Here is an 18,756-nt window from a genome sequence, read left to right as displayed (position 1 = left end):
TTCCACAGATACATAAACTTCATTTTCCTAGTTTCCAACAGACCTCACTACCTCTGAGGATGCTTGCCATAGATGCAGGCGAAACGTCAGGAGAGAATGCCTCTAGGCCATGGCCATATAGCCTGAAAAAACCTACAACAACCCAGTGATTCCAGCCATGAATGCCTTCAGCAATACAATAATAATATAATTTGTTACTGATTGAACATCAAGCAAAAAGTGGACGCTAGAAACAATATCATACGAAAGCTGACTGGCACAACCTGGGGATCACAACCAGACACAGTGAAGACATCTGCCCTTGCACTTCATTACTTTGCTGCTGAATATGCATGCCTAGTGTGGAACGCATCTTACCATGCTAAAACTGTGGATGTGGCTCTTAATGAGACATGCCGCATTATTACAGGGTGGCTGCGCCCTAAACCACTGGAGAAATTACACTGTTTAGGTGGTATTGCACCACCTGACATCCACTGGGAAGTAGCAACCAATAATGAAAGGACCAAGGCAATGACATCTCTGGTCCATCCTCTGTTTAGATATCAGCCAGGACACCAATGACTTAAATCAAGAAATAGTTTTCTAAGATCTACAGAGACACTCTCTGGAATATCTCAGCAAGCGAGAGTCCAAAAGTGGCAGGCTAAAACCCAGAACCTCAATCAATGGCTGATACCAAATGAGAGACTCCCTCCTGGGCACACAGAAAACTGGGCGACTTGGAAGGCGCTGAACAGACTGCACTCTGGCACCACAAGATGCAGAAATGGGGTTACAAAGTGCAGTCCATGACATGTGAGTGTGGTGAAGAGCAAACCACAGGCCACCTATTACAATGCAACCTGAGCCCTGCCACATGCATAATGGAGGACCTTTTTAACACTTCAAGTGGCCAGCTACTGGTCAAAGGTCATTTAATAGAATGCCAAGTTTGCAAACTTTATGGTTTTTAATTTTTTTTAAAATACAGTACAACTGTTTGGTTTGCTCCTGATATGATAAATAACCCGCCTCTCGTCTTGGCTCAAGGCAGGACACAACACAGTTAAAACACATCAGCATAATATACAAATAATGAAATGCATATATTAAAATACATGATACAAAGGTTAAAATATAATGTGAATTTAAATTTTATGGTTTAAAATTGACTGCGTAGGCCTATGAAAAAAATACTTGGGAGTACTATACAAAAACTATCTTGTACATTAGTGGTAGGCCTTCTTCACCCATGGTTAAATTCCAAACGTGAGATATGAACAGATCCCGAAGTTGTCTTTTGCTCTTTCTCCCCGTGTCATTTGAGCTTCCATTGTCAGCTTGTCAGCTAGAGCAGCCCAGCAAAACCTGTCCAGCCAGCATTGGAGAGATAATCCTTTGCATTTTCAAAGTCTTGCTATGTTGACACTAACAGCTCCAGTCCTAACTGACAACAAATCTTTATGTGTCAGGCTTGCATTTCCTCCGTCGGATATGGACAATATTGACAAAAGGCTCTGAAAAAAAAATGAGATGATGCCTTATCATTTGGAAGGTTAATCTAAAAACCTGTCACCTTTTCTTTCCCCGTCCTTCTTGCAGGACAAGCGTGTGGTCAGCAATGAGAGGAAGCACCCTGCCTCCGCCAAGCCTCCCCGCAGCAGCCCCCATGGCCAGGGTTCCCTCCGTGGGGTGCTCTATTCGGGCAACCGCTCCCCGCGAGGGGAATATCCCCCCGAACAACCAGAATGGGAAGAGGGGGGCACAGCTGGGCCGGGGGGCGGCAAACGAGGTCGAGGAGGAGGCGGCGGACGTGGACGGAGGCCCCGGGGGGGACATGGGGGTCCCGCGGGAGATGCTGGGCCGGACAGAAGATCCAAGGTGAGGAGCCCATGGTTGCAAAGGCTTGACTGATGAACTAAAGGTGGTCCTTTAAAAAAAGTATTCTTTATATTTATATATCCAGGCAGTCCCCAAGTCACAAACATCTGACTTACAAATGACTCCTAGTTAAGAACGGGAGTGAGACAACAGGAAGTGAGAAAAATCTCTCCCTCGGAAGGGAAATTCACTCCTGGAAGAGTTATTATCATAGAGAAAAGGTGTTTCCACTGAAGCTTTCTCACCATTCCTTGTTCAAAATACAATGATCATAGGGACAAAAAGTGAGGTGAGATCTTTTGAACAGAGGCACAGACAGCAAAAGAAATACCACAGGGGTATTATTAACCCTTCCCTGTGCTATCCAAAGCTTATCTATATATATAGGCCGGAGTTACACTTAAAAATGCAACTTTTCCAATTTATATACAAATTCAACTTAAGAACAAACCTACAGAATCTTGTTCATAATTTGGGGACTCCTTGTATATATATGATATATGTGTGTGTGTGTGTGCATGTGTGTGTGTGTATATATATATATAATGTTTCTAATCATATTAGGTTCTTGTGGGTTTTTTTTCGGGCTATAGGGCCATGTTCTAGAGGCATTTCTCCTGATGTTTCGCCTGCATCTATGGCAAGCATCCTCAGAGGTAGTGAGGCCATGAAAGCCATGAAAGCCTTCGACAATACATCTAATCATATTATTTACAGTTGAGTTCCTTTGTTGTATATACACATAAAAAGGCATCACATAGTCATCCTCTTGAATATTGATATTAGCAATTATTTTTTTTACATTTATTATTTTACTCTATTATTATTACATTTATTATTTTTCTCTATTTATTATTGTTATTACATGTATTTTTTACTCTATTATTATTTGAAGGATACCTTCGCACATTTACATTGAGGCAGGTTAGAATGATGGCTTAATCAAAGTTGGACAGTCTTATCTTGAATTACAGTTTTATGTAAATATTCAAAAACATTGAACCTCCTGATGCCTTCAATTCATGTAATTTTATTGGTATTTATTTTTATTTTGAAATTTACTAGTAGCTGCTGCATTTCCCACCCTTGACTTATACTCGAGGCAATATTCTTTCCCAGTTCTTTGTGGTAAAATTAGGTGCCTTGGATTATATTTGGGTCAGCTTATACTCGAGTATATACGGTACTTATAGCAACCTATAGCAAACCCCAATACTTCCATAGGGTTTTCTTAGGCAAGGAATATTCAGGGAGATTGCCCGTTCCTTCCTCTGAAATATCGCCTATAGAACCTGGCTTTCCTTGGTGGTTTCCCATCTAAATATTAACCCGGGATAGCCTTGTTTCATTACTGAGATGAGATGTATGTTCTCCACATCTTTTGCTCATGTACTATTGAACCTCAAAAAAACAAATCTTGAAGAAACAATCCTCACCCTTATTTTTTAACAACTGGGAGTCTACCTCTGTTTACATTTGGCAGTCTGCATGGCACTTGAAGGATCTTTGGAGTTAAAAATTGAGCCCTGGACCCACTGCAGCCACCCATCCTGGGAATCAATCAATCAACCAACCAACCAACCAATCACAATATTAGGGATTCCTCATCTTCAGAAGAGGAAGGGGAGCAGCAAAGTGTTCAAGAGTTAGAGGGGAAATTAGAATCAGAAGATGAGGTCTTCCAAGTGCCCACGTTTCTGGAAAAGTGATAGGAAACAGGGCAAAGACACCGTTCAGCTGGAATAGCTGCCAGAAACACCGAAGTAATTGGGAACTGCCCTAGCACCTCCTGTGTGGGGAATTCGGGGCTATAAATCAAAACCAGGAGTAGTCAGCTTTCATTGGTAACAAACGACTCTGATGCTTGTGCCTTCACTCCCATATGTACTTGCTTCGAGTCTGCATTTGAGAAACTGCTTCTAAGAATTTATTGGTCATTGCCCGTTGTCTGATGTGAAACTGCTGTTTTATTTTGGACTTTATCAGAGACTTGAGTATTGTGTCTGCATTAAGACTTTTTTTGCTTTCTTTTTGCATTATACAACTGCATGTGCTGTTCTCTTATGTTTGGCTGAAGTAAAACATTTTTCATTTACTTTCAATGTGGTATTAAGGCTGTTCTTGGGGGGCAAATCAGGACACACAAGTACCTTCCCTCTCTCTTCCATTCAGGAGTGGGAGGAGCGCCGGAGGCAGAACATTGAGAAGATGAATGAAGAGATGGAGAAGATCGCAGAGTATGAGCGTAGCCAGCGCGTGAGTACCGGAGCATCTTATGCCCTGCCGTGCCCCATACCCGAGTTCCCTGCTCCTTCTGCCCTTCTCTGAGTATGACTGTGATCATTGACTTCCCTTCTCAGCAGGATGGGGCGCAAGAGAAGAATCCGGTCCGCAACTTCCTAGATGATCCACGACGCAGTGGCTCCTTTGCTGAGACAGACAGACGGGAAGGGAGCCGCCGCCACATCCGCAATTGGGGAGGCCCCGATTTTGACAAGGTCAAGACCGGCATAGAGCAGGGCAAGGAGTGGCCCTCTCCTGTACGTATATATATTTGTGTGATGTGTATATGAGTATAGGAAACTTCAGCTGATATGGGAAGGCATTTGTTCTCTCTTTCGCATCATACAATTCTAGCTCTTTAGCTGCTGGAGCTTCTTCCTATGTAATCTTGGGATTTGTAGTTCAGGGAAGCCCTATAGCTGTCCGGAGAGAATTGTAAACATCTTAGGAAGCTACAAAAGCCCAAGATTCCATAGCAATTAAAATGGGATCACAGAGTTCTGCATCAGAAGCTGGGATGTGTAACTTTGCAATGGTGGAATTACATTGCTCACAGTTTACAATTATTATTATTATTATTATTATTATTATTATTATTATTATTGAACACAGAAATGCTGGACTACTCAAACAATTACCATGTCAGACTACAGAGAAGCCAGTGAAATCCACAAGCATGTGGACAATTTCAACAGAAAGGAGGAAAACATGAAAATGAACAAAATCTGGCTACTAGTATTTAAGTACTCTAAAATCAGGACAGTAATTAAAGAACAAAACTCAGAAAACAAGGGAATTCAAGACAAGAAACAATACAGGCCAGCTAATACATCCCAACAAAGAATTCTCCCCAGGCAGGAAGCAGCTAGGCTTTGAAACTGCAAGGCTTTTCAATCCTAATCAAGGTAGCCAGTTGCAACATTCACACTTACGTCAAGCAGACAAGAGTTCTTTCTCCCACCCTGGACATTCCACAGATATATAAGCCTCACTTGCCTAGTTTCCAACAGACCTCACAACCTCTGAGGATGCCTGCCATAGATGTGGGTGAAATGTCAGGAGAGAATGCTTCTAGAACATGGCCATACAGCCTGGAAAATTCACCCCAATCCAGTTTACTTTATAAGGGTTCTCATTGTGTATTGGGATATATTGCGCATTGGTTGTCACATTTCTGGCTCTTCTTGTGTATGTTTCAGTGATGTTATATATCTGCTCCCTTTTATAAAGTACCATTTCAACATTTTATAATTTACAATGGTGTAAATCAGGGGTCCTCAAACTAAGGCCCGGGGGCCGGATGTGGCCCTCCAAGGTCATTAACCCAGCCCTTGCTCAGGGTCAACCTAAGTATGAAACTACTTCAAAGCACACAATAATAACAACAATCCTATCTCATCAACCAAAAGCAGGGCCACACTTTCCATTGAAATACTAATAAATTTATATTTGTTAAAATTGTTCCTAATTTTAATTATTGTATTGTTTTTAAATGTTTTTGCACTACAAATATGCTATGTGCAGTGTGCATAGGAATTCATTGATGTTTTTTCCGAACTATAATCTGGCCCACCAACAGTTTGAGGGACTGTGACCTGGCCCTCTGTTTAAAAAGTTTGAGGACCCCTGGTGTAAATTATAACCCTAGGGGGTTGAGAAGGGCGTGGTAGAAGTACTCTAAATAAATAAATAAATAAATAAATAAATAATAACTTCCAAACAGAATGCTGACCATAGTGCTTGAATTGTGCAGCATGAAGTAAATAGCTCTGGGTTGCACCAAAGGGACCTGCTATGGTGTATCCTTGCATGCTCACATATGCATCTCTTGTGGTTCTTGAGTCTGCACTTTCCACTGAAGCTGACAGATACCCACCTTTGGGTCTACCCTCTCTTTCCCACTAGGGTCGCGGCGGCTCCAGACGCAGAGGAGGGCCACCACCTGCAGCATCTATGGATATGACGCTCTCCATGACGGGCCGTGAGCGTGCAGAATATATCCGCTGGAAGCAAGAGCGAGAACAGATTGACCAGGAGCGCTTGGCACGACATCGCCAACCTACGGGCGAGTGGCGCCGAGAATGGGATGCAGAGAAGATAGATGCAGCGTAAGTGCCAGGAACATAGTATATGCATGTGGGAGATGTGGCATCAGGTGATTGTGTTGTAGGTAGATACCTCAGAAGACCTCTGTTCATGGGTTATACGAGCAGTGGCGCAAGTGGTGGTTCCCATGCCGGTGGGACGGTGAATCCCCTCCAGGCTTTAGTCCATTCCATTAAGCCATTGGTTCTCAACCTGTGGGTCCCCAGATGTTTTGGCCTTCAACTCTCAGAAATCCTGACAACTGGTAAACTGGCTGGGATTTCTGGAGTTATAGGCCAAAACACCTGGGGACCCACAGGTTGAGAACCACTGCATTAAGCAGTTATCTGAAGTGGTAGGCTTCTACTGCTTAATGAATCAGACCAAAACCCTGGAGGATCCACCAGCTCTCTTAGATGCAGAATAGATTTGTGCATGTGCAATTGCACACAAGTAGCTCAACCCTATTTTTAGTTAAGTTTGTCTATGTGTTTTGTTCACCATTTAATCATTAATTCAGTGTATTGTTGACAGCTATCACAGTTGGGATCATTGGAGCGTTGTGTGGTTTCCAGGCTGTATGGCCATGTTCTAGGAGCATCTTCTTCTGATGTTTCACCTGCATCTGTGGCTGACATCTTCAGAGGATCCTTATCAAGAGAAAGTTCTGCTAGAACATAGTTATAGAGCCTGGAAACCAAATAACTCAAATCATTAATTTGATGGGGTTTACTAGATAACAGCCAGAATAGTAGTTTTGAAACAGCTAAAAAAGAAGGGAAACTAGATACATTCAGATTTATCAAGAATGTAAACTACAAAGACATGGGACTAGAATTCCCTCAGAAGGCTTGACTAGGACTTGGCAAGAGCTGTTGCTTCAATTACCAAAGTTGATGAGACTGGCTGGAAAATCCCCCCGGCCTCTCTAATACACACATGACATCATGCCTTCTCCCATGATTTCCTGACACGGGTCTCTTCTCTAACAAGCACCATAACCTTCAGAGATTCTGTTAGGCAGCACAAAATCTATCTCATTATCTTGCAACTCATTCTCTCCACCTGAGATTTCAGCCTCTGAACTCGTTTCCCTAGAGAACAACTCTTCTGCACATCTCAACACCTCTCTGGAATATGACATTCACTAACTGCTGGACACACGAACTGATCATTTTCAGGACTTAAAATCTCATGTTGGCTCGCAGGCCCAGAGTTCCCATGATCCACTTTCACATTTACATCGGTATCAGCCACAACCATGGGCTGAACTACAACAAAAAGGTTGATCAGTAATAGAAGCCCAGTTTTGTAGAGTTTCTAGTTTGGGCAACACATTTAATGAGGTAGAAAGAGTGATCTAAGAATTGCTGCACACAGTACTGTCATGGCTTTAAGTATTTACTGAGTTTGTTTATTTGGAAGAGTGTAGGTGAGGTATGTATGCATGTCTACTGAGGGATTTAAGTATTTACTTAGTTTGTGTATTTAGAGGAGTGTAGGAGAGGTATGTGTGTATGTATACTGATCATGGAAGTTGATCTATTGAAATCTTGCAAGAAGAGGAGCTGCTGGAAGAGGTTTTCTGCAATATCCTCATTTTTGTTCCTTTCACCCTTCCCAGGTTTAAAGAGGGCAGCAAGCCTGGAAGCTCTGGAGGCTCTGGAGGTTCTGGAGGCTCTGGAGGTGGTAAGCATGGTAAGGACCCCTCTGTCCCCTCACCTCTTAGAGGGCAACTTGTCTCTATTGCAATATGGATGGTAAGAGGATACAATACTCCTGTTGCACTCATGCCAGGATTCACCTTGCACTCAACACCAGCAGGGAATGCAAAAGTAGTACAAAAACAATTTATTGAGAAAAGTACATATTAAAAGGAAACATCCAATAGTTAATGAGAAAAATAATCAACAATTACTAAGTCAAATCAAACTAGCAATGGGAAAAAACACTCCAAAGGTAAGAATCCAAACCATCCAAATCTGTTCCGTAACATAAGGTCCAGGAAAACCAGAATCAAACTTGAGCATAAATCCAGGAAAACTAGAATCAAAACATGAACATGAATCCAAAAGCAAGGCATGAATCCAAACTTCCAGGAAATGAGACTTAAAACATGAACTGGAAACAAGATTCGAGATCCTCACTATTTTGCAGCGTTGCCTGATCTGAATTTTCAATGATATGAGATCCACAAGACATGAAGTCATGCCTGTGACTTTGACTGTCTTGCCTGTGAGATTTCTCATGTTGCTGTTTCTCACGGAGTCTCTGAAACTTTCTTAATTTGCTTGATTCTTCCTTAAAATGAAACCTGAGATTTCTGCTGACCGCAGATGTGTTTTCAAACGAACTTGCTTCCCCATCCAACTCCTTATCTGGAGTTGCTATGAGACGACTAGGCGAAAAGCATTTCCCTGACTGCTGGACTCAGAGGCAGTTTCACTTTTAAGCCCATTCTTGCACACAGGATCTAAACTCCTCTCATTTCCCGCACTGGAAAACCCATCCACTCTCCTAGTCCATGGAATAACAGTCCCCTCATCGTCATCAGCTGGCTAAATCACAACAACTCCTTTGAATTAGGAGCAAGGATGGAGGATGAGACATTGATTTGTAGACATCAAGATGGTGGATTATGTTCTTGAATTGAGGGTGACACCCAACGGCTTTTGAGGAACCTTGATGCGGAATTTGGTTCGTCTTCAGTGGGGTCCCTAAGAGCTTGCAAGCCAAAATGTGATTATAGGCAGTGTCTGACAGCCCTGGCTCCAACCCCTTCCCATTGTCTCTTCTAGGTGAGTCCAAGAGACCCCCAAAACTGCCTACATTTGGGGAGTTCCTGTCTGAGCAGCAACCAGATCGGCGCAGGAGAGGCAGAGGAAGGGGCCGTGGGCGCCCACGGGGCAGTGGTCCCTCCAAACCCTACAGGTGAGGCCCTGACAGATCTTGGTAGGCAGTACTTTTTATATGTTTATGTACTTGTGTATTTTATGTGTGTTGTACTTCCGAGATGTGCTCCCTTCGGGGAGATGATGACGGAATATAAATAAAGTTTTATTATTAATTTATTATAGCACTAGCTCTAGATCTGCATTGGGCACTGTTTTTTAAATTTATTTTAGCTCTTGTTTGGGGAAGAGGCTATGGGCTGGCCCACTTCCTTGCTTGCTTCTAAGGTTGGATAGTCCTTGCTGAGGCAGTTTGGGCTTTCCCTTGTGCACTGAGCTACTGAACTTGTGGACCAAACCACTGAGCTGCTGAACTTGTTGACCGAAAGGTCAGTGGTTCGACTCCAGGGAGCGGGGTGAGCTCCCGCTGTTAGCCCCAGCTTATGCCAACCTAGCAGTTTGAAAACATGCAAATGCAAGTAGATCAATAGGTACCACTCCAGTGAGAAGGTAACGTCACTCCATGCAGTCATGCTGGCTCCCGCTGTTAGCCCCAGCTTATGCCAACCTAGCAGTTCGAAAACATGCAAATGCAAGTAGATCAATAGGTACCACTCCAGTGAGAAGGTAATGTCAATCCATGCAGTCATGCCGACCACCTTGGAGGCATCTACGGACAATGCCGGTTCTTTGGCTTAGAAATGGAGTTAAGCACCACTCGCCCAGAGTTGGACATGACTAGACTTAATGTCAAGGGGAAACCTTTACCTTTTATTTTTCGTGCAGCATGCATGACAATCGCTGGGAGAAGGAAGAGCCGGACCAAGCCACGCCACCAGAGCAGATGGAGGAAAAGTCAGCCGTTGACACTGTGCAGAAGGTGAGGGACTTACAAAAGTCTGAGATTATCCATAATTACTTTGCGAGAATTTCAGACTGTCTGTGGGATTCTTGGTTATAGAATCATAGTCATAGAGTTGATAGAGACCACAAAGGCCATCCACATAGAATCATAGAGCTGGAAGAGACTACATGGGCCATCCAGTCCAACCCCCTGTTATGCAGGGAAGGCACAATAAAGTCACCCCTGACAGATGGCCATCCAGCCTCTGTTTAAATGCCTCCAAGGAAGGAGCTTCCACCACACTCAGAGGCAGAGAGTTCCACAGTTGAACAGCTCTTTCAGTCAGGAAGTTCTTTCTAATGTTCAGGTGGAATCTCCTTTCCTGTCATTTGAACCGATTGCTCAGTCCTAGTTTCCGGGGGAGTAGAAAACAAGCCTGCTCCATCTTCCTTGTGACAGCCTTTCACATATTTATACATGGCTATCATGTCTTCTCCCAACCTTCTCTTCTGCAGTCTAAACATACCTAGCTTTTAAGATGATGTACGTGCCATTCTGAGCTGAAGAAGTCAAGCCGTGGTGGCAGTTCTTTTCTCTGTTACCCTTGTTTATTTTTGGATTTATCCTGCAGGTGGAGAAACCTGCCTCTCCCCAGGTAGTTCTGGAAGAGGAAATGGTGGAAGGGGAAGAGGAAGATCAGTGGGAAGATGTCAGTGGTGGGGAGGAAGAGGAGGAGGAAGAGGAGGGTGAAGCCGGGAGCAACAACAGCCAGGGCTTGGATGCTGAAGAGGAGGAGAAAGAGGAACAGCAGCCATCGTCGCTGCCTCCTTCCACCAGCTCTTCTCAACCTCCTGGGAAGAATGGGCAACTGTCCCTAGCCATGCCTCCACCTCCGGAAGAGGAGGAGACTCCAAACTCAGAAGGAAAGCCCTTGACACCATTTTCACCGGCAGAGGGGTATCACCCTGTTTCTGACTGGGGCGAAGAGATGGAGCTGAGCTCACCCCGGGCGAACCTCACCAAGAGTCCTCTGGCTCCGTCCGGAGAGGATCCTTCCGCCAGTGCTGGTAAAGTGCAAAGGGGAGGGCAGAGTATGCTGGGTGGGTGTGTCTGCGGGCTCTGAGTTCAAATTTGGAGTAGGCACCAAACTTAAATTTTATTATTTATTTATTTACAGTATTTATATTCCACCCTACTCACCCCGAAGGGGACTCAGGGTGGATCACAATGCACACATGCATGGCAAACATTCAGTGCTATTTTTGGACATACAAGACAGATAGATGTATTCTTGGCATTTCCAACTTCGGCGCCTGGAGGTTATGCTCACTTCCGGCCACAGGGGGTGCGGTCACTTCATCCACTATGACCCCAAGTTATTTTGATAGTATTTCTTCCTTGTCCTTTGATTGCCAACATTTTTATCGTGTCATAAAATACCATCCCACTTTAAGCAGTAGCATTTCTTTACTCACAGCTTTAAGCATTTCTCTACTCACAGCTCAGCTGGTTTTGAACTGCTTAGGTGGACAGTAAGCTAGACTTAACAGTCGGATGCTCAATCCAACTCGGACTTTGAACTTGCCACCTTCTGGTCAGCAGTGATTTATTGATGCTGGCGATTAACCAGCTGTGCTACAGCCCAGCCCACACAGCCCAAACATCTTGTTGTCTTCTAACATTGGATGGTATCTATCTATCTCTTCCTTGGTTCTTATCACTTCCCCTGAGAATGACACCTGGGAAGGTTGTGTGTGCTGGTGGATCCAAATTGGGGCAGTTTATTTGTGGATTCACATCCCTTCAAGGCTATAACATTTGTCTTGGCTTCTGTTTGTGTCTTAGGCCCCTTCTACACTGCTATGCAAAATCCAGATTACTTGCCTTGAAGTGGATTATATGGTAAACTCATATAATCCGGTTCAAACCATATAATCTGGATTTCATATGGCAGTGTAGGAGGGGCCTTTCTCTGCTTTGAATCTCTCTTGTGGAGAGAAAAAGCGGGATATAAATTGTGATGAAATGACAATCATGCGTAGTTCACATTTGATCAGCCCACACACTGTCTTGCCAGAGAAAGAAAACATGCCACGCAGATGAACAGTAAAGAACAAGTATTTACTCTTAGTAATTTAGAATAACATATTTACAATCACGTGATCAGTTGTATCAACTCACATAATTTCCTTTTATGAGAGATTTTTATATGGTCTTTCTTTGTCCATGTGGATAATCTCCTTCAGCAGGTCATGAAGCAAGAGCACACTCCAAACTCTGTCTCTCTCTGCTTCTTTGTGCAAGCATCTGCATAGCTAAAGCCTGAAAAATGTAACTGTAACCAAAGGTCCCAGGCTCAGCCAGGTCCCTGGACATAGCCTGACCAATCAGCTTCTTGCATCTTATTTTACAGGGTTTTTTTTGTCATGTCAGGAGCGACTTGAGAAACTGCAAGTCGCTTCTGGTGTGAGAGAATTGGCCGTCTGCAAGGACGCCCGGATGATTTGATGTTTTTATCATCCTTGTGGGAGGCTTCTCTCGTGTCCCCACATGAGGAGCTGGAGCTGATAGAGGGAGCTCATCCACCTCTCCCCAGATTCGAACCTGTGACCTGTCAGTCTTCAGTCCTGCCGGCACAGGGGTTTAACCCACTGCGTCATCGGGGGCTCCACACATTAACACACACACACATTAACTGATTTCTTACATGCTCCAACATAAATAAACATAATAATGAGAGTGTTTCCCCCAAATTTGGTTGCTCTCCCTATGACAGTCCTTTATGTCTCTGACCATTCTTCTTGTAAAGACTGACTTCAAGTATTACTGCTGTCCTACTCTTCCTTTAGGGCCAGCTTCCACTGATTCTCCATCTGGATCAGGATCCCAACAGTCCACTGCAGGGGTGTTGGAAAAAGAGACACCTCCTGCACCCGGAGCCCCAGCGGCGGAGATGAGCAAGGAGCCAGAAGTAGACAATCTGAATAAACACTCCATGCAGAAGGAACCAGACAATCAAGATGACAATGGTAAGAGACAAGAGGTTTGGCAGGCAGTTTGACTGGACTATTGGGCCTCCACTTCATGGGCCATTCTTCCTTGACTCTGACATTCATCTTGTCTTCCTAGGAGCTGCGACAGGGACCTTTGCTACTGTTCCCGTTGAGGGAGAGATTGCTGACATCCAGAAGGTGAGCGTCTCGAAGATGTCACCTTCCCATCATGATGGTGACATTACCAGACACATCTCTTTGCATGACTCCTTCTTTTCTACCCCTTTATGCTAACTAGATTACCTCACTTGTTGGCCAGCCCTCCTCTCTTCCTCCTGGATGCTATTGTCTCCCTTTGGACATTTGTGCAAATCTGTTGCAGCTCAGAGAACTGGTTCTCTCCCTCTCTTTCTGTGTTTCACAGCCATTCCTCATATGCTTGTCCATTCAAATTAACTGCCCTATATACTTGAGTATAAGCCGACCCGAATGTAAGCCAAGGCACCTAATTTTACCACAAAAATTGGGAAAATGTATTGACTCGAATATAAGCCAAGGATGGGAAATGCAGCAGCTACAGTAAATTCCAAAATAAAATTAGAGAGCAATAAAATTCTATTAAATTGAGACATCGGTAGGTTAAATGTTTTTGTATATTTACATAAAACTCATTTAAGATAAGACCGTCCAACTCTGATTAAACCATTATGCTATCCTTCTTCAATGTAAATGTGCCTACATATCCTTTCAATAATAATAAAGAGCATAAATAATAAATGTAATAATAACAATAATGGAGTAAAATAATGTAATAATAACAATAATAGAGTAGAACAATAAGTGTAATAATAATACCAGACCAGGCTGTGATGCAACTAGCTGATAGCTAGCTGCATTAAATCACTACTGACCGAGAGGTCATGAGTTCAAAGCCAGTCTGGATTGGAGTAAACTTCCAGCCATTAGTCTAACTTGCTGTCGACCTTTGCAGCCTGAAAGAAAGTTGCATCTGTCAAGTTGAAAGTTTAGGTACCGCTTTATGTGGGGAGGCTAATTTAACCAATTTACGACACCATAAAACCTTCCAGCGGCATGCAGAAGAATGAGGAAGTACTCTTTCAAAGGACTCAAATAGACGGTGAAGGGCAATTCCTCCTGTGGACGGAATTGAGCACGAAGCCGTAATAGCTGGAATGTTAAATCACCTCTGTGTATATCTATATATGTTGTATGTCTAATTGGCATTGAATATTTGCCATGTATACTTGCATTGTAATCTGCTCTGAGTCTGAGAAGGGCGGAATATAAATATATAAATAAATAATTAATAAATAAATAAAGGATTAAAATAATAAATGTAATAAAATAATAACAATACAGTAAAATAATGTAAATGTAATAATAGTAAGAGTAAATAGAGTAAAATAATAAATATAATAATAATAATAACCTAATAAAATAATAAATAACTTTGACTGGAGTATAAGCCAAGGGGGGGGGGGGTGGGTTCCTCAGCCTTTAAAAAGGGCTGAAAAATATGGCTTATACTCAAGTATATATGGTAGGTATTTTTATTACAAAAATGTGAGCCAAGCACTGAAAGGATTAAATGGATGCAATGACGCAGCAAAACCTGCAGTTCTATATAAGTAGGTGTGCCTGTAGCTTAGTAGCAGTGAGTCTGAGGTAAACCTCAGTGGGAGAAAGGCCTCACAGTGTGAGGTAGGCCTTAGTCTGTGAGAAGGCCTCACAGTATGAGGTAGGCATTAGTCTGTGAGAGAAGGCCTCACACTGTGAGGTAGGCCTTAGTTTGTGAGAGAAGGCCTCACAGTGTGCATCATGTGTGCATCATGTAATTTATGAATGTCGACTATATGTTCATATTTACAGAGAAAACAAACTATGCTTGTGGTTGAAAGAAGGGCAGTGCTGCTCTCTGCTGGCACATAGGGAAACTCCAGGGCTGTTGCTTTCGTGGTTCTTTTGCACTACAGAAATTCTTTGACTTGAAAGGTTTTGGGGCGGTGGTTAGTTTTGGAAAAACGGCATTCACAACCTTTTTGAAAAGAAAAACGATGTCATATCCTTTTGGCAAATGTGAGTCTCCATGAACATCTGGAGATCACTTTTTGAAAGCCACTAAACAAGGAAAGGCATGACATTGTTGGAAGTCAGCCTTTTGAACAAGTGATGTTCACAAGCATTCATGTAATGGCACACAGGTAACTCAGCTGTTAAACTGATAAACCATGTATTTGAACTGCCAGGGACAAAGACATGCCACGGCATAAAAATACATATACTGAGCTAACAGTTTAAAAATGTTTCTTTGAAGTTGAAATTGCAATTGCCCAAAACATATATCTTCCCTTGAAACCTTTTAGTTTTGAAAATATGCACTCAGAGAACAAAAAACAAAGTCTTCTTTAAAAAAGGAACATATCTTGTTGTAGCCCCCAGTGGCGCAGTGGGTTAAACCACTGAGCTTGTTGATTGAAAGGTCACAGGTTCGAATTCGAGGAGCAGCATGAGCTTCCCCAGCTTCTGCCAACCTAGCAGTTTGAAAACATGCAAATATGAGTAGATCAATAGGTACTGCTCCGGCAGGAAGGTAATGACACTCCATGCAGTCATGTAAATATAATGTAAATATATACAGAAAATAAAGATTTTCTGTATATACTTCAGATTTCAATATTAATGTCAAAAATACATAGTATGATTTTACATAGGATTTGTGCTACATTAGAACAGTAAAGACAAATATCACTTAAGTAAAATAAACATTAAATATTAAATAACAAGAAAAATAAAATAAGGTGTAAACACTAAACTAATCTGGGAATCTGCTATTGCAACACATCCAATGAAGTGGTTTAAAACCAGTATAAAAAAAGGTTAGGACTAAGTACGTTCCAGTCTACATGACCTTGGAGGTGTCTACGGACAATGCCGGCTCTTCGACTTAGAAATGGAGATGAGCACCAACCCCCAGAGTTGGACATGACTGGACTTAATGACAGGGGAAAACCTTTATCTTTACTTCACCTACCTTGTTTACTCATATTGTATTAATTCAGTATACAGGCACATTTCTTATTAAAGTTCAGTTATAGATAGGATGTAGTTTCTCTGTGTTGAGAACACAGGGCATCATTCTTAATCAATAATCCAAAATCTTTAAGTATGCATCTGAACGAGATGCCAAAATTCCTGTCAGAGTCAGATGATGCCCAGCAAAAGGAATGCTAGATCAGCAGACACTGAGTTGTAAAATAAGGACGCTGCAGGCTTTGAGTTACAAAAGAAACTAAGTTTACCTCCCCACTTCCCCCTCCCTCCCCCCACCCTACCCTTTCCCCCTTTGAACGGCTATGTATAGGTTGGCCATCACCACCCTACCCCTTGATTTTATGTACAAGTAAAGAGAAAATGTATTTAATAAAAGAAAAAAAAAGAAACTAAGTTTACTAAGCACATTCAACAGACACGTCTTACTATAGCGAGCTACAATTCAGGAACTAGTCAAAACCGAAAGCCTCTTCACATCTGCTTATCTTTTCTTGCTGAGACTGGTTACTCCCTTCTGTTCCCAGCAAGAGCAAACCTTATCTTACTTCTCTCAAGTTCACTTAATCACAGCCTCATAGCATAAACATTCTGCACAGCATTTCTAATTCACAGCGGCATCCATCTTGGCAATACATAGAAGCACATTTAAAACACATACATAACTAAATTAATCCTGACAATTCCTACCGGCTGTTAAGAATTGTGGGAGTTGAAGTTCAAAACACCAGGAAGGCTGAAGTTCGCCCATGCCTGCATTGGGGCATGCTTTTGTGGCCATTCATTCTGTAGCTGCTGCAATTTGAAGGTAGCTGCAAACTGCATTAAATGGTCAGTGGAGATGGGCCCACAGCCTTGCAACCTGCACAGTTCCCCTTGCATTTAAATCTCCCATCTTTCTGATTGCATATGGTTCTCTTCCCTATCTCTCCAGGAGCAGCAGGAGGCCTGAAGCGCTGGAGGGCATCTCCTCTCCGCTTCCCTTGCCCAGGGTGGTCAAGAAGAAGACTGGCTTCTGGGCACATCGGTGACCCTGCCCTGCCGCATCCTGCCTGCTTGCGTTGCTCTTGGGCTCCCATATTTAGAGGAAGGCAACCCTCTCCCAGCACGCCGTAGCCTGCAGAGCCATCTTTTAGTGCAGTGAACACTAAATTCATGTGCGGATGGGGACTGTGGGCCCTGCATGTGATGCTTTTCTGACTGTTCATGTTGGGGGGGGGGTGCACATGTGCATGTGAGAAGGGAAATCTTTTTGTTCATTTATCCACCCTTCTTCAGTATTTCCTAGAAAAAGGGGTCCTGTGAATATATCCACAAAGCCCCCCTTTAACACTTTGAGGAGAAAGAAAAGCCTAGCGTTGTATCTGCCTTCACTCCTCTGTCCCACATGCTGCTGCTTTTCTCCCCTTTCCCTGGGGTTGGGTAGGATTTGGCTGCTTCATATCATGTACAAAGGAAAAAGGGATTGTAAAAATAAAGTCATTTTCATGGCCAGTTGTCTCCCAGGCTCTTCTTTAACGCTGGATGGAGGCAGGGATGGGAAATGTGCACATGCAAGCAGTAGCGTGTGCGTACTCATTGAAATACGGCACTTCTTCAGTTCTAAGACACTTTTTTCTCAATATATCTCTGAAAATAGAGTGTGTCATAGAATCGGGAGTGCTTTTTAAATATATATATTTAAAAACCAAGGTTACAACAACATCTGTTATAGAACTCCAATATGCTGATGACAACGCATATTGTGCACATTTAGAAGAAGACCTACAAGCCACTCTAAACACTTTTGCAAAAGCATACCAGAAGCTTGGCCTGTCATTGAACATTGAGAAAACCAACGTGCTCTTCCAGCAGTCACCAGCCTCTCCAATGCCAGAAATACAGCTTAATGGTGTAACATTAGAAAATGTTGACCATTTCCGCTACCTGGACAGCCACTTCTCCACAAAAGTCAACATTGATACTGAAATACAACACCGCCTAAGCTCTGTGAGTGCAGCATTTTTCCGAATGAAGCACAGAATGTTTGAGGACCAGGACATCTGTAGGGAGACCAAGGTGCTTGTTTATAAAGCTATTGTCCTCACAACCCTGCTATATGCCTGAGAGACGTTGACTATGTACAGGCTATCTACTCCCAACTCAAGAAAAGGAAACATTTTTCTTATTAATTTATTGAAGTGAAATGGAGTGGAAGCGGTTAAACGGGCTCTTCGAGCCCGATCCTTGCAGAGCAACTCGCTCCCCTTTTGGCAGCGCTCGGACCCACTCGGACTCCCCTTCTTGAGGGAAGGCGGCCTCTTGGGGTCTTCGAGTTGCCTAGGAGATTTGCGATCACCTTCGCCTTCAATCCGGCAGAAGGTGGGGAGCCAAAGCTCAACCTCGCCACCACAACACAGGTCCTCCCTGAGAGCTCCCTCTCAACGAGGCTTTCCCGTCACCATCTCCACCGGAAGCTATTGTCCTCACAACCCTGCTATATGCCTGAGAGACGTGGACTATGTACAGACTATCTACTCCCAACTCAAGAAAAGGAAGCATAATGTTGGTGGACAGGAAAAGAGATTTAAAGATGGGTTCAAAGCCAACCTTAGAAACTGTGGCATTGACACTGAGAACTGGGAAGCCCTGGCCCTTGAGTGCTCCAGCTGGAGGTCAGCTGTGACCAGCAGTGCTGTAGAATTTGAAGAGGCATGAATGGAGGATGAAGGAGAAACATGCCAAGAGG

The 18,756-nt window shown here is 43.2% G+C and overlaps 1 protein-coding gene across 3 annotated transcripts in view; it reads left to right on the top strand.

Moving 5' to 3' along the window:
- LOC132780584 (coiled-coil domain-containing protein 9) overlaps positions 1 to 17,522 on the top strand; it is a 28,296-nt gene extending 10,774 nt beyond the window's left edge. For 2 of the 3 annotated variants that reach the window (XM_067461740.1, XM_067461741.1), the window contains exons 5-15: positions 1,585 to 1,863; positions 4,036 to 4,119; positions 4,224 to 4,403; positions 6,052 to 6,254; positions 7,856 to 7,929; positions 9,030 to 9,162; positions 9,909 to 10,002; positions 10,598 to 11,033; positions 12,816 to 12,995; positions 13,096 to 13,157; positions 16,963 to 17,522. In XM_067461740.1, the coding sequence (XP_067317841.1) occupies positions 1,585 to 1,863; positions 4,036 to 4,119; positions 4,224 to 4,403; positions 6,052 to 6,254; positions 7,856 to 7,929; positions 9,030 to 9,162; positions 9,909 to 10,002; positions 10,598 to 11,033; positions 12,816 to 12,995; positions 13,096 to 13,157; positions 16,963 to 16,980 (1,743 nt within the window). In that variant the 3' untranslated portion in view covers positions 16,981 to 17,522. The remainder of the gene's footprint in view (positions 1 to 1,584; positions 1,864 to 4,035; positions 4,120 to 4,223; positions 4,404 to 6,051; positions 6,255 to 7,855; positions 7,930 to 9,029; positions 9,163 to 9,908; positions 10,003 to 10,597; positions 11,034 to 12,815; positions 12,996 to 13,095; positions 13,158 to 16,962) is intronic. The other variant, XM_067461742.1, reaches the window with a different exon arrangement.
- The last annotated feature ends 1,234 nt before the right edge of the window (positions 17,523 to 18,756 follow it).

The sequence above is a fragment of the Anolis sagrei genome, chromosome Y, assembly GCF_037176765.1.
Source record: "Anolis sagrei isolate rAnoSag1 chromosome Y, rAnoSag1.mat, whole genome shotgun sequence".
NCBI lineage: Eukaryota > Metazoa > Chordata > Lepidosauria > Squamata > Dactyloidae > Anolis > Anolis sagrei.
The sequence above is the reverse complement of the archived record's forward strand: the minus strand, read 5'-3'. Positions and strand labels throughout refer to the sequence as shown.